General features: G+C 53.5%; 1 protein-coding gene across 6 annotated transcripts in view; it reads right to left on the bottom strand.

Annotated features, from left to right (window-relative positions):
- TOM1L2 (target of myb1 like 2 membrane trafficking protein) overlaps nt 1-16,592 on the bottom strand; it is a 154,154-nt gene that overhangs the window by 21,025 nt on the left and 116,537 nt on the right. For all 6 annotated transcript variants that reach the window (XM_075560962.1, XM_075560961.1, XM_075560960.1 and 3 more), the window contains one exon: nt 12,884-13,000. In XM_075560962.1, coding sequence (XP_075417077.1) covers nt 12,884-13,000 — 117 coding nt within the window. The remainder of the gene's footprint in view (nt 1-12,883; nt 13,001-16,592) is intronic.

Raw genomic sequence — 16,592 nt, forward strand, 5'->3', positions numbered from 1 at the left:
AATGATGAAATATTTCTAACCATTTGTTCTCTGTTGTGATTTTTGCTGATGCCCAAGATTTAACCTCTCCTCATTAAAAAGATCATTTTTGGAAATATTACTATATGGGAAATTTTGAGTAATATGATCGAATGATTTTTGCACATCATTCCAATTAAGTTCTTGTTTTAATGTAACCCAATGAATATGTTCAATATCACTGTAATGTACCGTCCACTCCTCTAAATAATCTATGCAGTTACTATAGAACTTTTTAATGCGATTCATAATATCTGCACGATTTATTGCCCCTTGTTCTGCTAGCTGGCTTATACTATTACGGATAGTTAGCGGAAGAAAGTTATGTTCTAACTGGTCTTGACACTGAAATTTTAAATTATTAACTTCATTTGCTACTTCAATTACTGGAATTTTGTCACCTTCAATACGTTTTATAGCATTTTGAAAAAGAGCTGCTTGATTGTGTACAAATTCTAGCCAAATTTTTTAAGGTTTTTTCCCAAAAACCTCTTCTAAAATTCTAGGACATTTATCTTGTGATAGAAAGTAGGATTTCAAAGGATCGTATATTTCCAAAATTCTTTCGACAGCTGGCAAAAGAGCTAAACAGCGTGTATCCAAGAATTTTACCGTATCCAAGAATTTTCTGATATTCGACTTCGCAGTTTCACAAAATTCTTTAAGCATTTCAACACGCACAGTGTATATATAGAAATAAGAATATATTTTAATAACAATATTTTCCACATCTACAGGCAACAAATCAGCAGCTCTTTGAATGGCGTTATGTAGTATGTAGATTCCCTTCCCGTTCTCCCGCTGTTCCCTAGCTTGTCGTGCATTCTTTCCAAAAACCGGGACTTTTTAAAAATGCCGCGGGATGTGGGACAAATTGTTCAAAATTGGGACTGTCCCTCCAAAAGCGTTAGTGTAGACTGACACAGCGCTGTGTACCCACAAGTACATGCTTGGACACATAGTATTATAAATGCTACTTGCTTTTTCTCTTCAACAAAAAGACATGACTTGCCCAACACTTTCCCTCTTCTGCTGAGAGGCACCCATGGGGAGTCTCCCTTTTTATTCAACCCAAGTAACAGCATGATGAACATTTATACCAACAACAACAAACCCCCAAACTAAACGCACTGCCGTCAAGGCACTGCTAACTCATCGGGACCCTATAGGACAGGGTGGCCCTGCTCCCCTGAGTTTCTGAGACGGTCACTCTTTGCAGGAGTAGGAAGCCTGTCTTTCTCCCGCGGATGGCAGTTGTTTTCTACCTGCTGACCTTGCAGTTAGCAGCCCCCCACTGCGCCACCAGGGCTCCGTGACGACGCACACATCCACTCTTAGAGACCTGTGCCCGTCCTTCCACAGCGGCCAGAGGGTGGGATGGTTTACATGTAGCCTGCTCGGCCAGTGGCTCCGAACCACCAGGTGCTCTGGGGGCGAAAAAGGAGTCTGTCTACTTCTATGAAGATTTCGGGCCTTGGACACCGACGGGGGCAGTTCTGCTCTGTTCTAGAGGGCTGCTGTGAGTCAGAGCGACTCGGAGGAAGTGAGAGAAGAAAAACGGCACTTCCAGAGGACAAGGTCATGGCAGTGGAACGACTGGCGCGAACGGGATTGATTATGTAGAGCGAAAGCTCCCCCAAGGACATTAACCAGTGTACCCTCCTAGCCACGCCACAGCATCATGGGTTATGGCAGCAAGCAGACACGCCGGTGGTCTCTTGGTCATCCTGCAGAGTGCGGGCGCTCGGCCAGCCTGCCAGCTCAGTCTGCCCGGGATCACTCGGTGCACCTCTGTCCCCGATCCCAGCCACTCTCCTCACCTCGGGGGCAGCGTCCCCGGAAGACAGGGGCTGGTTTCTGAGCCTCCTGGCTCTAGAAGAACAGCCTTACTGGGGCTCTGGTTCAAATTGCCTCGGAGCAGTTCCCTCAACCGTTCGAAAGGGCACCTTTCCATCTTGAATGCCAGATGGAGGCCTACAGAGGAGGGAACGGCAGGCCAGCCCCTAGGCCCCTCTGACCACAAGCACTGCTCGTCGGAGGCTGGCCACTGACCTCCCCTACCCAGACACCAGTGGGAGCTGGCGGAGCAGTGAGGAAGGTGGCAAGGAAAGGGAGAGGGTGCGTGTGGCAGGGGAGGTGTGGGGGCTGAGGGAAGCATTTCCATCTCACAGCCTGGTCCCCACACCACCTCCTTTCCCCGTTAGAAGTAACGCCTACTCACAGCAGACGGGCCAGCTCTGCTTAGTTCTTCTTTTTGCCTCGTGACCTGGAGAAGTTCTCCCTCTCGCTAGATCCGTAGGGTGGGGATGGGGGCGTCACCATTAACTTACTCCCCGGGCCCTGTACCAGGCAACACAGTGGAAAGCCCAGCACCCAAAGGTCAAGGTGGCCCAACAATGAAGTGGGGTATGACACAGCAAAGCGTCCCCTGGCCCTGCCAGGGCAGAGGTGGTGGCTCTGGTTCCTGTCGCCCCTCCCCCGCCAGCACTCTGGGGTGCGTGTCTGCACTCCTTCCACCCATCCCCGGTGCGCCCCCGACATGTACTTCCAGAGGCCCACCCACACGCATGTGCACGTGTACACGCAGTCACTTCACCCGCGAGCACGATGGATGCAGCAGTCTTGGGCCTGCATGGAGGAGCGGGGCCTCTGCAGACCTGCCCATGAGAGGCGATCTGGCGTGCCAGGTCTGCTCAGGCCGTCACAGCTCCGCTGCGACCAACTGACTGACCGACCCATCGACCGACCGGTGTTGAGGGCCAGGAGGAACTCTCCCGAGAACAGCTGTATATTTTAGGTTGAAGGCTGCTAGCCCCAGGCACTAGTCAGGGTGGGGAGGTGGGGAGGTGGGGGGGGGGTGCATTCAGCGCTGGCTCGCTCCCTGCGGTGGCAGCGCAGCCCTTTGTCGCAGTCCCGCCATGCACTGTACCCTCTCAAGCCCAACGTCTGCACGGTGTGTGTTGGTTTGGTTTGGTTTTGCTGCAGACTGCCGCTCCCAGAGCTCCTGAGGGAGCACCCCTCCGAGGGTGTGCCGAAGGCGGGCGCAGCTGACCCCGCGGATGTGGGTCTGAGGGCGCATTGCTGGGTGCTTGTGCTTCTCTAACCACTACGGGGTGCTTCAGGTGACTCCCGACTCTAGCTGCCCCTGGGGGCCACATGCCCACAGGGTCTCTGGCACAGAGGAAAGAGCAGGGTTAGGGTCAGAGGGTCAGGTCCGGCTGGCAGGAAGATGAGTGTCAAAGTCACCAGTCTGGTATTCCCACTTGGCTACTCTCAGAGACCTTGATTCTAAGGCGCTCTGATCCAGCCCCCTAAACCACCACCACGGTCCTCTGCTTCATTACCTCCCGAGCCCTTCTGTGCCCCCTTCTCGGCACTCCTCTCAGAAAGTGGGGGATGCGTGTTCACCCAGAATCCAGCGTTCCCCACCCTGTCCGCCCGGGACCTTCCCCATGCCATGCTGACCCAGCGGCAGGCACTTCGAAACACAGAGGCAAGGGTTAGAATTAATAACAAGCTAGACACCAACAAGTGACTGCAGAGGATGCCCAAATCCAGGGAAGAGCGCAGCACAGCAAAATGTTACTTGCTGCCCTGGAGAACTGACTCTTATTCCCAGGCCAGCCAGGGAAAGGTGCCCAGAGTCCACTTGGCTTCCTATCGCCCCAGTGTGAGTGCTACAGGTGCCAACGGACAAGCCAGGTCAAACCTGGCCACCGCAGAGTCAGGGAGGCATACCGGATGGTCACCCGCATGGCAGGAACCTCACCACAGAAGTGAGGTCTGCTCCTGAGTGAGCCGAGATGGCAAGCCAGGCCCTTGCCATGTGAAATAAGACCGCCACGCAACATGCCTGCCCAGGAAAGCAGCAGCCGTGGTGACCCTGTGAAGGCTGCACGAGGACTAGGAATGCCGCAAAACTGCCGTGAGGGGAGGCTCATTTACCTGTGACTCCAGCTGCTGGGGCCGAGGAGAACTGGCCCTGCCGATGTTCTGGTGGCACAGTCATTAAGTGCTCAGCTGCTACCTGAATGGTCAGCACTTCAAGCTGACCAACCACTCTGTGGGAGCAAAATACAGGAGGCTGCTTCTGTAGATTCCAAGCGTTGGAAACCCTTTGACCTCATGGAGTGGTCTTCCACGGTTGCTGTGAGCCAGAAGCCACTCACTGGCAATGGGAAACCATTAGGAAACTGGACTTCCCCAGAGCACTGATGGGAGGTGACCTGCCAAACTTTGGGTCCACAGTTGAGCGCTCGAATCCTGTGCCACCAGCACTGTTAAATGCACCGTTGCTGATGGTGCTCGGTGCTGGTGAGCTGGTTCTGCTCACAGTGACCCTACGCACAGCAGGCAAGCACTGACCAGTTTGAGCCCACTGTCCATCCGCTCTGTTATGAGTTTTTCTCTTTTTTGAAGATCCTCTCTTTCACCAAGCATGATGTTCTTCTCCAGGGACGGGTACCTCCTGATAACATGTCCACAGTTTGAGAGACAGCCTCACTACCCTCATCCCTAACGAGCATTCAGGCGGAACTTCTTGCAAATAGATTTGCTTGTTCCTTGGGCCAGTCCTTGGATGTCCAGTGTTTGTCACTCACACCATCCTGCAGATGCAGCTGTTTGTCTCCAGTCTTCCGGAGTCACTGGCTGGCTTTGGCACGCAGATGGGCAAGACGGTGGCGTGGGTCAGGTGTGCCTCCGTCCACAAAGCGCCATCTTTGCACGTTAACACTATAAAGAGATTGCAACAGATTTGCCCAGTGAAAAACATCGTTTGATTTCCCAACCGTTGCTTCCCTGAGTGTGGATGACGGATCCATGTAAAAGGAAATCCTTGCCAACTTCCATCTCCATTTTTCAGGGCGAGGTCTGTTGGTTCAGCTGTGAAGATGTCCGTTTTCTTCACCGTGAGGTGCCGTCCATCAGGAAGTGTGTCCAGTCCATGTTGCTTCCTGAAAACACAATTGTGTCACCTGCAATATCAAAGGTTGTTCATGAGTCTTCCTCTAATCCCGGTGACGTGTTCTTCTTCAGAGAGTCCAGATTCTTGAAGTATTTGCTCAGCATGCAAACTGAGTAAGGACAGTGGAAGGACAACCCGAGACACCCCTTTTCTGATTTTAAACCGTTCAACAAGCCCTTTCTCTCTTCGGAGGACTGTCTCTTGATCCGTGTCTAGGTTCCAGGTGAGCACAGTGAAGTCTCCTGGAAGTCTCATTCTTTACAGTGTTCTCTGTAGCTGGGGAGACGCATGTCAAACACCAGCAGCCAGCTTCATAGCACTCCCTGATGCTTCCGTCAGGGCCCAGCAGAGGGCCAGCAGGGCCCAGGCGCGCTTCTGAATCTGGCTTGGACTTTGTGGCGGCCTTCTTTCCATGGACTGCCACAACTCTTTTCCAATGATCTTGGGCAAAATTTTACTTGCAAGTAATATTAAAGATACTGTTGGAAAATTCAACATTCGGTGGGTCCTCTTCCTTTGGACAGGGACACAAATGGGTCTCTTCCGGTCAGTCGGCCAGGTAGCTGCCTTCCAAACTGCTTGGCACAGACGAGTGAGTGGCAGCAGAGCAGCTGCTTGTTGAAACTTCTGTTTCTGCATCCTGTCAACCTTTAACAAATGTATTCAGCGTAGACAAACACCTTTCTTACTGTTAAGACTTTTGGTTGACTTCAAACGTCCAGGCATCCATCCTGCTGCCCAGAAGAAAAGGCCCAACTGTTGGAAGGTCGACCTACGGGCAGGGTGTGGGAGGTGGCTGTGTTGGTGATAGGTAGGTCTGCCAGGGGCCCTCCCTGTGCCACTGTGCAGCTCATGTCTCTTCTAAATGTGCAGCTGGAGACTAGATCAGCCAGTGCCTAGGGATCTGCTCTGCTCCAGCAACCGAGGAGCTGAAAAATCTCTGCTATCCAAAGAACCTGCGGTCCCAGCTCAGGAGCATTCCTGCCAGCAAAGGTAGACCCTGACAAGCAGGTCTCTGCAGGGAGGTGTGGCCCTGCCCTGGCATCTGTGGCCAGCAGCAACCCCAGACTGCCTTGGGTTGGGGAGGAGAACAGGAACAGGGGAATCAAGCCCTACAAACTCAGGACCAATCACAGGGGCGGGGGGGGGGGGTATGTGGTAGGAACCAGGTCACCCTCCTATAGAGCCCAGAGCCATTTCCAAATACACCTTGGAATTTTACCGTGAACATTTCTAAACTGGACAGAGTTTTATGAGAACGCTGGCATACCCACCACCATCCAGCTTCACCATCCACACTGCAGTGTTCATTTTGCCTGACTTCCCAGTTCTCTACCTCCTGCCCCAGCCCCCAGCACAAGCTCCGGGGCCTCGCACAGCCCCCTCTGCCCCAGAGGCTCCAACAGCACTGTGGCTACACCTCTAGCAGGTCCCTGAGGACACAGACTACCACTGAACTCCTGCAACAAAGGCAGACTTCCAGTTTGCCCTTATCCTCAACCAGTGTTGGCCAGCCCCCTAACTCCCACCATAAACCACTGAGAACTTCGGACAGAGAGCAGATCTCCAGCAACACCCACAGGATGAACAAGAAACCAAGCCAGCTCTCCCAGCCGCCCACAGAGTGTCTCAGACACATGGCTGTCAGGTGTAAAACAAGGGTGTGGATGTGGGTAGCATTCTGCAGATGCCTGGGCGGCCTCCCAGCACAGGTTCAGGACACCTCCACAGCAGCCAGATCTTTGCTTTGGCTGCCCTGAAATACCCCGGGGTCCCCAGACCTCTGTTTTGTGGGGAAAGGAGTCTGTTGGTGTGAAAATACTGTTTGGAAAGTACGAGATGATTTCAGAGGCTTCTACAAGATCTCCCTTGGTTTGGAGAGGCATGAGGCCCAGGACTAACAAGCAGTGACTCCTGGAGTGATTTTGCGACCTCTCTCCCTACTGCCTCCTGCTTGGGAAGTGGCGCTAGGCACCCGCTCCCACAGGCACAGTGGAGACTCTGAGAAGCAGCCTGTCTGGCCATTCCAGAGCCGCACCTCACAGTAGGCCCAAAGACTCTGGCTGAGGGCTTCGAGAACAGAGGTCTCCAGAGGTCTCAGCACAGACAAGGTTTCACCATCTCCTGGCTCCGACCTTTTAGGTTGGCATCTTAGAGAGAAGAGAAATGGAAGTTGGGAAGGCTGGCATGCCAAGTTTTCTGCATCCTGAAGGCCAGCTGCCCACCCCCACCCTCAGCACTCCACGGAGCTCCGCCTCTACTGCCCTCAACCAGAGCTCCGCCTCTACTGCCCTCTACTTCCAAACTGCCCAGACACCGGGCCCAGAGTTCCGCTGGCTACCCTTCCCACCCCACCAAGTGCCGGACACGACACTCCTGGTCCTCTCATGTCTGGGCCTCAACAGAGCGGAGAACAGCCATCACTGTTCTCGGTGCACAAGCCTTCAGCGACCAGAACACCTCATGAAACCATCCTGGCTTTCTGTCTAATTAATTCCAATGCCTTTATCTTTCCTTCAAGAGGCAGTCTCGTTCCCAGTTAGCAAAAATATCTTTTAATCATCTTGATGGGTTTTCTCTGAACCCTCTCCAAGTTCTAAAGGAGCGTGGAATAAAGGCCTGAAGATCTGTTTTCTGTAACTACAAAGGAGAGGGGAGGGAGAAGCCATTCTTTGTTGAAGAGAAAGGGGGAAAAGTGAAGCCAAACATGTAGGAGAAACTGGTTTTTTTTCTAGGAAAAATGGTCAAGGCCATTCCACGGTTGTGGAAATGAGATGCAAGAAGTGAGCGGGAATCTGAGGCTCCTTTAGTAGCTGATGGGTGGCCATTAGGAACGCTCATTTGTGGCCTTATTGGATGATTAAATTGTTCTTCGTTGAAGACAAAGCTCAATAGCTAATATGGGAGAGACAGGACATACCGAATAGCAGCACCGGATCTTCAGAGATCCCAGGAAGCTTCCGCCAGAGGCGGCAGTACCAGTGTGAGTGTGAACTTCAGCCGGAACAGTAAAAGCAGAGTCTCTTGCCTGGGCCCTGAAGCCCAAGTGTCTATGCACTGGAAGACAAGAGGGAGCTGGCAGGAGCTCTCGGTTTGAGACATCTGCCTCTGGCTGAGAACCTCACATTTGTTTCCAAGGTGGGCTTCCTACCCTGACCAGATGGGGAGGGGTGGCTGCGGCAGTCCGCAAAGGCTTTCCTTTTGTTTGACTGTCAGAGACAATAGACCAGATAGGTTACCAGTTGCAGGAAAGGCAGACCTGAGCTCCATGCAACAAATTCAATCATAACCGGGTGAACTACTATCTGCCAAGGGTTTGTTTGTCCCCAGCACTGGGATAAGCGCCTCAACTATATGAGGGTAAGTCAGAAAGTATCGCTACAAGATGGCACCAAAAAAAGATTGCAGAAACCTTTATGAAATAAAAAATCTCAACATGTTAAGCTCCTGTTTTCCGATGTGTTGTCCGTCTGGGCGTATACACTTCTGAAAGGTATGTGTCCATGCCGCTAATCCTCCCCGGGATTCCGTGACCTTCGGTTTACACGACGTCAAAACAGCAGTTTCCGCTTCTTGAGGGACTCCGGCATGCCCCTGACATACACACTCTGCATTTGGGGGTCAAAGAGAAGCCCGAAGGGGCAAGACCAGGGCTGTGGAGTGGACGGGGCTAGAGTTCGCAGTGAAGTTCTCACAGGCTAGCCCTTGCTATCTTGAAGAACAAGCAGGTACGCTCTCATGATTAACAAATCAATAAAAGGGAAAGTCCCCCGCAAGCCTTTCCTAGACTTTTCCTCAGGAATGCAGTTTGTAATTCTTTTACAGCTTTTTCATAGTACCTCCCAATGCCTGTCTTGTGTCCTTGAGGAAAATCTACGAAGACTACCCCTCCGGGACTCTCAAAACACAGTTGCCATACCTGTCTGAGCTAGCATCTGCCTTGAGCGGAACCAGCCCTGCACAGACCCGGGAAGCCATTGCTTGGTGGGATCATGTTTGGAAGGCATCCTAAAGCAGCCAAGTCAAGCACATGGCTGCGGGGACTTGCCTGCAGCCATCCACCGACGGCAGAGACTCACCTGAACGTGCTCTGCTTGGTATAAACCCACGCAGGTTTGAATGGGAAGCTATGTAGCAATACTTTTTTATATGAATTTCAGTCCTTACAAGGAAGAATGAGTCCTCCATTCTGGGAAGGCGATTTAGACCAGGTGACTTGCTTACAGCACTAAGCTCCTGGTAGAACCAAGATTTGGACCCAAGTGATTCTAAAGTCTGTGTTCTTCCCAGCGCGCTGCCCGCATTCTAGCCAAGAAGCATGTGTTAGCCCAGAGTGCTGCATGGGGCCAGTGACCTGTCGCTGGTCGTCCAGAAGAGTCAGAAGGCACCAAACAAGAGGAAATGGAATATTGAAGGGCCGGTGGTGGTGGTGGAGGTGGCGGTGGAGTTGTTGGTGGAGGCGGTGTTGGAGGAGGTGGTGGTGTTGGGGGCAGTGGTGGCGGTGGAGGTGAAGTGGTTGTTGGTGGAGGTGGTGCTGTTGGGGGCAGTGGTGGAGGTGGAGGTGAAGTGGTTGTTGGTGGAGGTGAAGTGGTGTTGGAGGCAGTGGTGGAGGTGGAGGTGAAGTTGTTGGTGGTGGAGGTGGTGGTGTTGGAGGCAGTGGTGGAGGTGGAGGTGAAGTGGTTGTTGGTGGAGGTGAAGTGGTGTTGGAGGCAGTGGTGGAGGTGGAGGTGAAGTTGTTGGTGGTGGAGGTGGTGGTGTTGGAGGCAGTGGTGGAGGTGGAGGTGAAGTGGTTGTTGGTGGAGGTGGTGGTGTTGGAGGCAGTGGTGGAGGTGGAGGTGAAGTGGTTGTTGGTGGAGGTGAAGTGGTTGTTGGTGGAGGTAAAGTGGTTGTTGGTGGAGGTGGTAGAGGTGGAGGTGAAACTGCTGGTGGTGGAGGTGAAGTTGGTGGTGGTGGAGGTGGATGGAGGTGGTGCTGAAGGAGGTGTTGTTGGAGGTAGTAGTGGAGGAGGCAGAGGTACAGGTGTTAGAAGAGGTGGTGGTGGTGGGGGTGGAGTTTGTGGTAGAGGTGGAGGAGCTGGAGTTGTGGAGGTGGAGGTGGTGGTGAAGATAGAGGTGGTGGTGGAGATGGAGGTGGAGTTGTTGGTGAAGGTGGAGGTAGAGGTGGTGGAGATGGTAGAGGTGGAGTTGGTGGAGGTGGTGGCGATAGAGGTGGTGGTGGAGATGGAGTGGAGTTGTTGGTGAAGGTGGAGGTAGAGGTGGTGGAGATGGTGGTGACGGAGGCAGTGGTAGAGGTGGTAGCAATGGCAGCGGTGCTGGTGATGGAGGTGGAGTTCTTGGTGGAGGCGGGGGTGGTGGTGGCAATGCAATGATCCAGGCAATCTCTTTGCATTTGGCACGAGTGAGAGTGACGCAGGACCAGAGGAGTACTGGCTTGGCAGGCTGGCATCCTGACACACTTGTCCTGGGAGTCTTGAGGGAAATGACTCTCACCACCAAGCTCCCTTTCCACTCTACATCTTCTGTCAGGTCGGTGTGCCCCTGTGCTGACATCTCCCTCCCCAACCCCTCCATCTCCCACCCAGCATGCCCCTCGGTCAGGCAGCTCCCTCTGGCCTGCACGGCACGCTGGCAGGGAGTACGCTTGCTTCCTCAGGCCTGGTCAGCACCAGGGGCTCTAGGGGATGTCCAGGTGGAGCAGGCCAGATGCCCTCCAGCCTGACTGCAGGGGCCATGGGGCACATTTTGAGCCCATTACACTTCAAGTAGACTGGGGCAGTCCCCCATGTGGGCAGCCTGCTGTTTGGAGAGTCCCTGACCCACTGGCTCCCAAGTGCTGGAGGAGAGGCGGATGATGTCAACAATGACTGAGGCGCAAAGCCAGCTGGAGGAGCTGGGCCTGTTTCACACAGCACTGCCTGAAGCCTGGCTCCCCCAGGTGGCAGGAGAGCCTCCTGTCCTCCCACTGGCCCCTAGAATCCTTCTTCCTCTGTTTGATTTCTAAGACAGCAGGGAGGGTTAGCAGACTTGGAACAAAACAGAGGGAAGACAGGCGTCCAGGGGAGCCACCTATTTTTGAAAACTGAGCTGATGCCAAGAGATTAAGTTCTGTTTGACTTGGCTGCTGGGCTTATATAAAAACAAAACAGCATCGCAGTCATGCACACACCTACCTCCACAGGTGCACACAGACGCATATGCCCACACACACACACACAAGCACATACACGCAGTGCTCTTGCTGCTTGGTTGGGCTCGGGCGGCTGCAAGCCCCCACCAGCAGGAACTCCAACACAGACACAGCACAAGAGGCACTCGTGGTTCCTAAGCTGACCTCAGATTCCCGGGCCTTTTGGTAATATGCCACGGCTGAGAACAGAGGCCACCGACTCATTAGAGGATGCTGGGTCTCGTGGGGCGTGACAGTAGACAGCCAGACCCGCCAGGCTGACAGAGTCAAGTCTGGGAGCCCATGGGAGCCCATTCTCCCCGCTCAGGCATAAAGAATGGGCTGACACTGCAGTTTCTGAAAATGCGTTCTCCCTGTCGGTCTGTGTCCATACAGGGAGGGTGGTTTACTCAGTGCTAGGGCTGTGCTCAGAGCCCTGGTGGGGCCGAGGGTTATGCGTTGGACTGCTAACTGCGAGGTTGGCCATTCAAAATCACCAGTCGCTCCCTAAGGGAAAGATGTGGCTTTCTGCTGCCTTGGCCTCCACCCAACCTGCACCCTTCAAGGGGTCGAGGGCTTGGCGTGGATGGCGTCTTGACAGATGGCAGCTTGGGACCAGGCAGAGCCCTGCAGAGCACACTCCTCAAGGGTGGGTCCTTCCTGGGTGAGCCAGCCAATGACCTATGTGCCAGATAACACCACCACCAGCAGCAGGCCTGTCATGAGGCACTCCACAACCCTACCACGCCTGCATGGCCTCTGACCTCTTCACTTACCGGTTCACATGGCCTCCCATTCAAGATCTGGCACTTTCCACGACGGCATGGCCGCTCTACGGGCAAGGCTGCAGCCTCCTCTATAAAAACCAGGGCCTTCTGAGGCAGGGCACAGCCTCCAGCTCCAGCCTGGGCTGTGTTGGGCAGTAGGCCTGATCTGTAGGCTGTGGGGCAGGACTGCAGGCCTTCCAGCTCCTGGATCCCCTTGCTGGCAGTGTCCCAGAGGTGGCAAAGGCCACAGGGTAAGGAGACCGTGAAAGGAGCAAGCCCCAGTCAGGAACCTTCAGCACTTGGGAAAAGACAAGGAGCCTCAAGTTCCATCTCAGTCTCGATAATCTTGTGGGTTAGTTAACGGGTGGCAACAGGGTTGTTGCCTCAATTAGAGGCCTAAGGAGTCCTGCTGCAGAAGGTTTATGACACAGCATGACGGGAACAAGGCAACGCCGCACAAAACTGTTCGCGGCAGGTTCTCAAGCGCGCTGGAAATACACATCGGCAAAGAGTCCCAGAGAAAGCAGTTAGTCACAAGGTGGACAGAGGCTGCTGACGCTGTTGGAGGTGAAGAGCATGACGCTCTTCTTGGCACTTGGCTTTTCTTGTGACAGACCTGTCCTCTCTAATTTGCATTTTATAATCAGAAAAAGGAAACTAAGACAGAGAGGCCCCAGCTGGGGGGTGTACATAACTTCCCAGCCCTGATCTGACTGTAGGAACAGACCCTGGAGGCACCGTGAGTAAAGTGTCGGGCTGCTAACGGAACGGTCAGTGGTTTGAACCCACTGACCACTGCACAGGAGGAAGATGAGGCAGTCTGCTGTCAGAAAGCTTCGCGGCCTGGGAAGCTAAGGGACATCAGAGTGCTTCCGTCTCACGACCACTGCTCCAAGGTGGGGCCTGACCCCTGTGTGCAGCAGAGTACAGTGTCCCCTGCAGGTCCCCAAGATGAGGTCCCCCTCACCTGCAGCAATTCCAGATCGGACGAGTCCTCCTGCCCCGGGACCATTTCTGTTAGCATCTCCGACATGACTTTTGTGTTTCCTCGAACCACGTCTAGTTCGCTCCGCAGCCTGGCAATCTGTTGGGGCCGGGAGGGAGGGGGGCAGGGAGGAAGAGGAGAAGTCAACCAACAGTTGGCTGAGCTACCTGAGCACAGTGGCGCCCGTTGTGGTGACATCTAGACCACACTTCTGCACGGCCACACTGCGAGCCCCATGCCCAAAAATGGCTGTGCTGAGGGAGGCACGGGCAGGGAACCCTCTCCCCAGAGAAGGCTGGTCCCCAGAAGCCCGTGGCCCTGATGGCTGGCCCAGGACACTGAGGCAGTGGCTCGTCATTGGGGTGAGTACCGGGCCAGGGGGAACAGAACCAGTTTTCTGCCACAGAAGTGCTGACGTGCATGGTCTCAGCGCAGCCCCGGACCGAGCTCCACTCTCATGAGCCCTCTTGTTGTACGCTTGGCCCCTAGGAGTTTAAACTGTAATAGTCCTCTGAGAGGTCTGTAATGACCCTCCGTCCACTGAGCAAACCTTTCCTGAGGTCTCCTATCCTGAGTACAGGGTGGCTGTATGAACCTCACTTTTCTGCTGTGGTGAGAACACGGACAGGGAAGTGAGGGAACACTACAGGGAGACACCCCCCCCCTCCGCCCCGACTCTCTACTCGTATCACAGTCCCTTGGAAAGTCATCCAATCTGCTTACCTAAGAAGCCTGGCTCTGGGCCCAGGCTCGAGCCTTCTCTTCTCTCCAAGGGACATCCTGAGCTGCTCTCAGTTCTGCATTGTGCTCAGCTCTGGCCCTGCACCCTTGCCCACCATGGGCGCTGTGCAAGAATCTGGCCCCACTGACAGGGTCCCTCAGGGGTGGCCATGGGGAGGAGCTCCAGGACACTCCAGGAGCACTGGCTCAATGGGAGCAGTGACAACACAAGTGGACCTTCGCCACTCAGAGCTTCTGCATCCTAATACCTGAACCTGGCAGAGCTGCTGTGACAACCTGAGGTTCAGGGGAGTACATGCCGGCTCACGTGCTCCAAAACACTCACTGCCATACAGTCATTGCACACAGAGTAGAACTGCTCTATAGGGTTTCTGTGACTAAAGCTTTATGGGTGTAGAAAGCCTCATCTTTCTGCCACAAAGGGGCAGGTGGTTTCAAAATGCTGACCTTGTGGTTCACAGCCTGACTTGAATCCCACCGGGGTTCCTACTTAACTAACACCAGGAGGGCCTGCTAACTCCTCCTGCAGAAATGCTAAAAGACTGGGGCAGAGCCCACCACTTCCTGACTTTGGGCTCTGCCCAGACATCACTTCCCAGCTCAGGAAGCCTTTCCTGACTGCGGGGGGCCCAGCCTGCATTGACCGACCACACCCGTCATCCTCCTCGCCCCCCACGCCCTGCCAGCCTGCTCTCTGGAAGGGATAAGCACAGGAGACTACAAGAAATGTTTGATGATATCCCGGCGTGGTGTAGGGAACCAGTGGAGAGGTCTGGGAGGCTGGCCCCAGCACCAAAAATTAAGTGGATTCCTGCCCCTCCCCCGAAAAGAATTTGTTTCAAAGGACGACATTGATTCTGCAGCTCCGGGAGATGGACATATCTGATCAGAGCACATGGGAGCAGATGAAGGGGCAGGAGGAGACAGTGGAACACAGCCTGGCCCACCAGGCCATGAGGATGATGTTCCTGAGTAGAGCAGCCAGTCCACAGAGAGAACAACATGGCTGGCCCCACTATGAGACATGATGCCCCTCAGTGACCAAGGGCGATACAGGGGACAGCACCGGAGACACAGTGTGGGAATTGCACCTGACCTGATCCCACCACACTGAGGCAAATCACTGGGGGAGTGCAGCGGAACAGCAAGGGAATGGAGTGGCAAGGTCCCCAGGGAATGCTGAAAGTGGACTTTGGGGCCAGGGCGTGGTGCCCCAACAGACTGGACTGGAAAATGCTCCTAAGGGCCAGCAAATGATCCCTGAACTAACTACAAGTTTTTCTCTTGTGAACTGTTTTGTTCTGTTCTTTGTCAGTGGTTTGTTTTTGTTGTTTTGTTGCCTGGTTGTATACTGTTGCTTTGTTTTCCTCTGTCTTGTTTTCGTGCATGTTAGTGTCTCCACAGGTCTGTCTGAATAGGACAGGCTGGATGAACTATCTGGAGGAAAAACAATGGGACCGACAGTTCCGGGGGGACTTGGGGTGGGGGTGGTAGGGGGGTAAGGAAGTGGTGCTAACAAACACAGGGACAAGGGAACAACATGGGACCCAAAATGGTAGTGAGGGGGGAGTGGCAGGCCTGGTGGGGAATGAGCAAGGGTAAGATTGTGTAGAGAAGAGGTATAGCTGTAACCCAGGTGGGGACAGAGCTTGGTGGTAGGGCAGGAGGAAAGTCAAGGGAGATGGAGGAAAGAGCTAGGAGTCAAGGGGCATTTATGGAGGTCTAGACAAAGACATATACATGCAAATATATATATGAGGATGGGGAAATAGATCTATGTGTCTATATTTATAGGTTTAGTATTAAGGTGGCGGAAAGACCTTGGGCCTCTACTCAAGCACTCCCTCAATGCATGAATACTTTCTTTTATTAAATTGGCACTCTATGATGCTCACTCTCCCGACACAACTGCTGAAGCCAAAGTGGGTGAACAAGTAAATGTGGTGAAGAAAGCTGATGGTGCCTGGCTATCAAAAGAGATAGTGACTGGGGTTTTAAAGGCTTGAAGATAAACAAGTGGCCATCTAGCTCAGAAGCAACAAAGCCCACATGGAAGAACACACCAGCCTGTGTGATCACGTGGTCCCGAAGGGATCAGTTATCAGGCATCAAAGAACCAAAAATCATATCACTGGCTGCACACCTCCATGATACGATCGCCGAAGACAAACGGGTGCATAAGCAAATGTGGTGAAGAAAGCTGATGGTGCCCGGCTATCGAAAGAGGTAGTGTCTGGGGTCTTAAAGGCTTGAAGGTGAACAAGCGGCCATCTAGCTCAGAAGCAATAAAGCCCACATGGAAGAAGCACACCAGCCGGTGCGATCACGAGGTGCCAAAGGGACCAGGTATAAGGCATCATGCAAAAAAAATATATGTGTGCGTGTGTATATATACATACCATAGTGAATGAAGGGGGAAGTGCAGAGTGGAGACTCAAGGCCCAAGTATCGGCCACTGGAGATCCCCTCATAAAGGGGTTTAGGAGAGGAGATGGGTCAGTCAGGGTACGATGTAGTACCGATGAAGGACACAGCTTTCCCCCAGATCCTGGATGCTTCCTTCCCCCAACTACCATGATCTGAATTCTACCTTGCAGGACTGGATAGAGCAGAGGTTGTACACTGGTGCATATGGGAGCTGGCGGCACAGGGAATCCAGGGTGGACGATACCTTCAGGACCAGGGGTGTGAGGGGCAATGCTGGGAGAGTGGAGGGTGAGTGGGTTGGAAAGGGGGAACTGATTACAAGGATCCACATGTGACCTCCTCCTTGGGAGATGGACGGCAGAGAAGGAGGGGAAAGGAGACTCCAGATAGGGCAAGATATGACAAAATAACAATCTATAAATTATCAAGGGCTCATGAGGGAGGGGGGAGCGGGGAGGGAGGGTAAAAAAAAAGAGGACCTGATACAAAGGGCTTAAGTGGAAAGCAAACATTTTGAGAATGA

This window comes from Tenrec ecaudatus, chromosome 10 (genome assembly GCF_050624435.1).
Source record: "Tenrec ecaudatus isolate mTenEca1 chromosome 10, mTenEca1.hap1, whole genome shotgun sequence".
NCBI classification, from domain to species: domain Eukaryota; kingdom Metazoa; phylum Chordata; class Mammalia; order Afrosoricida; family Tenrecidae; genus Tenrec; species Tenrec ecaudatus.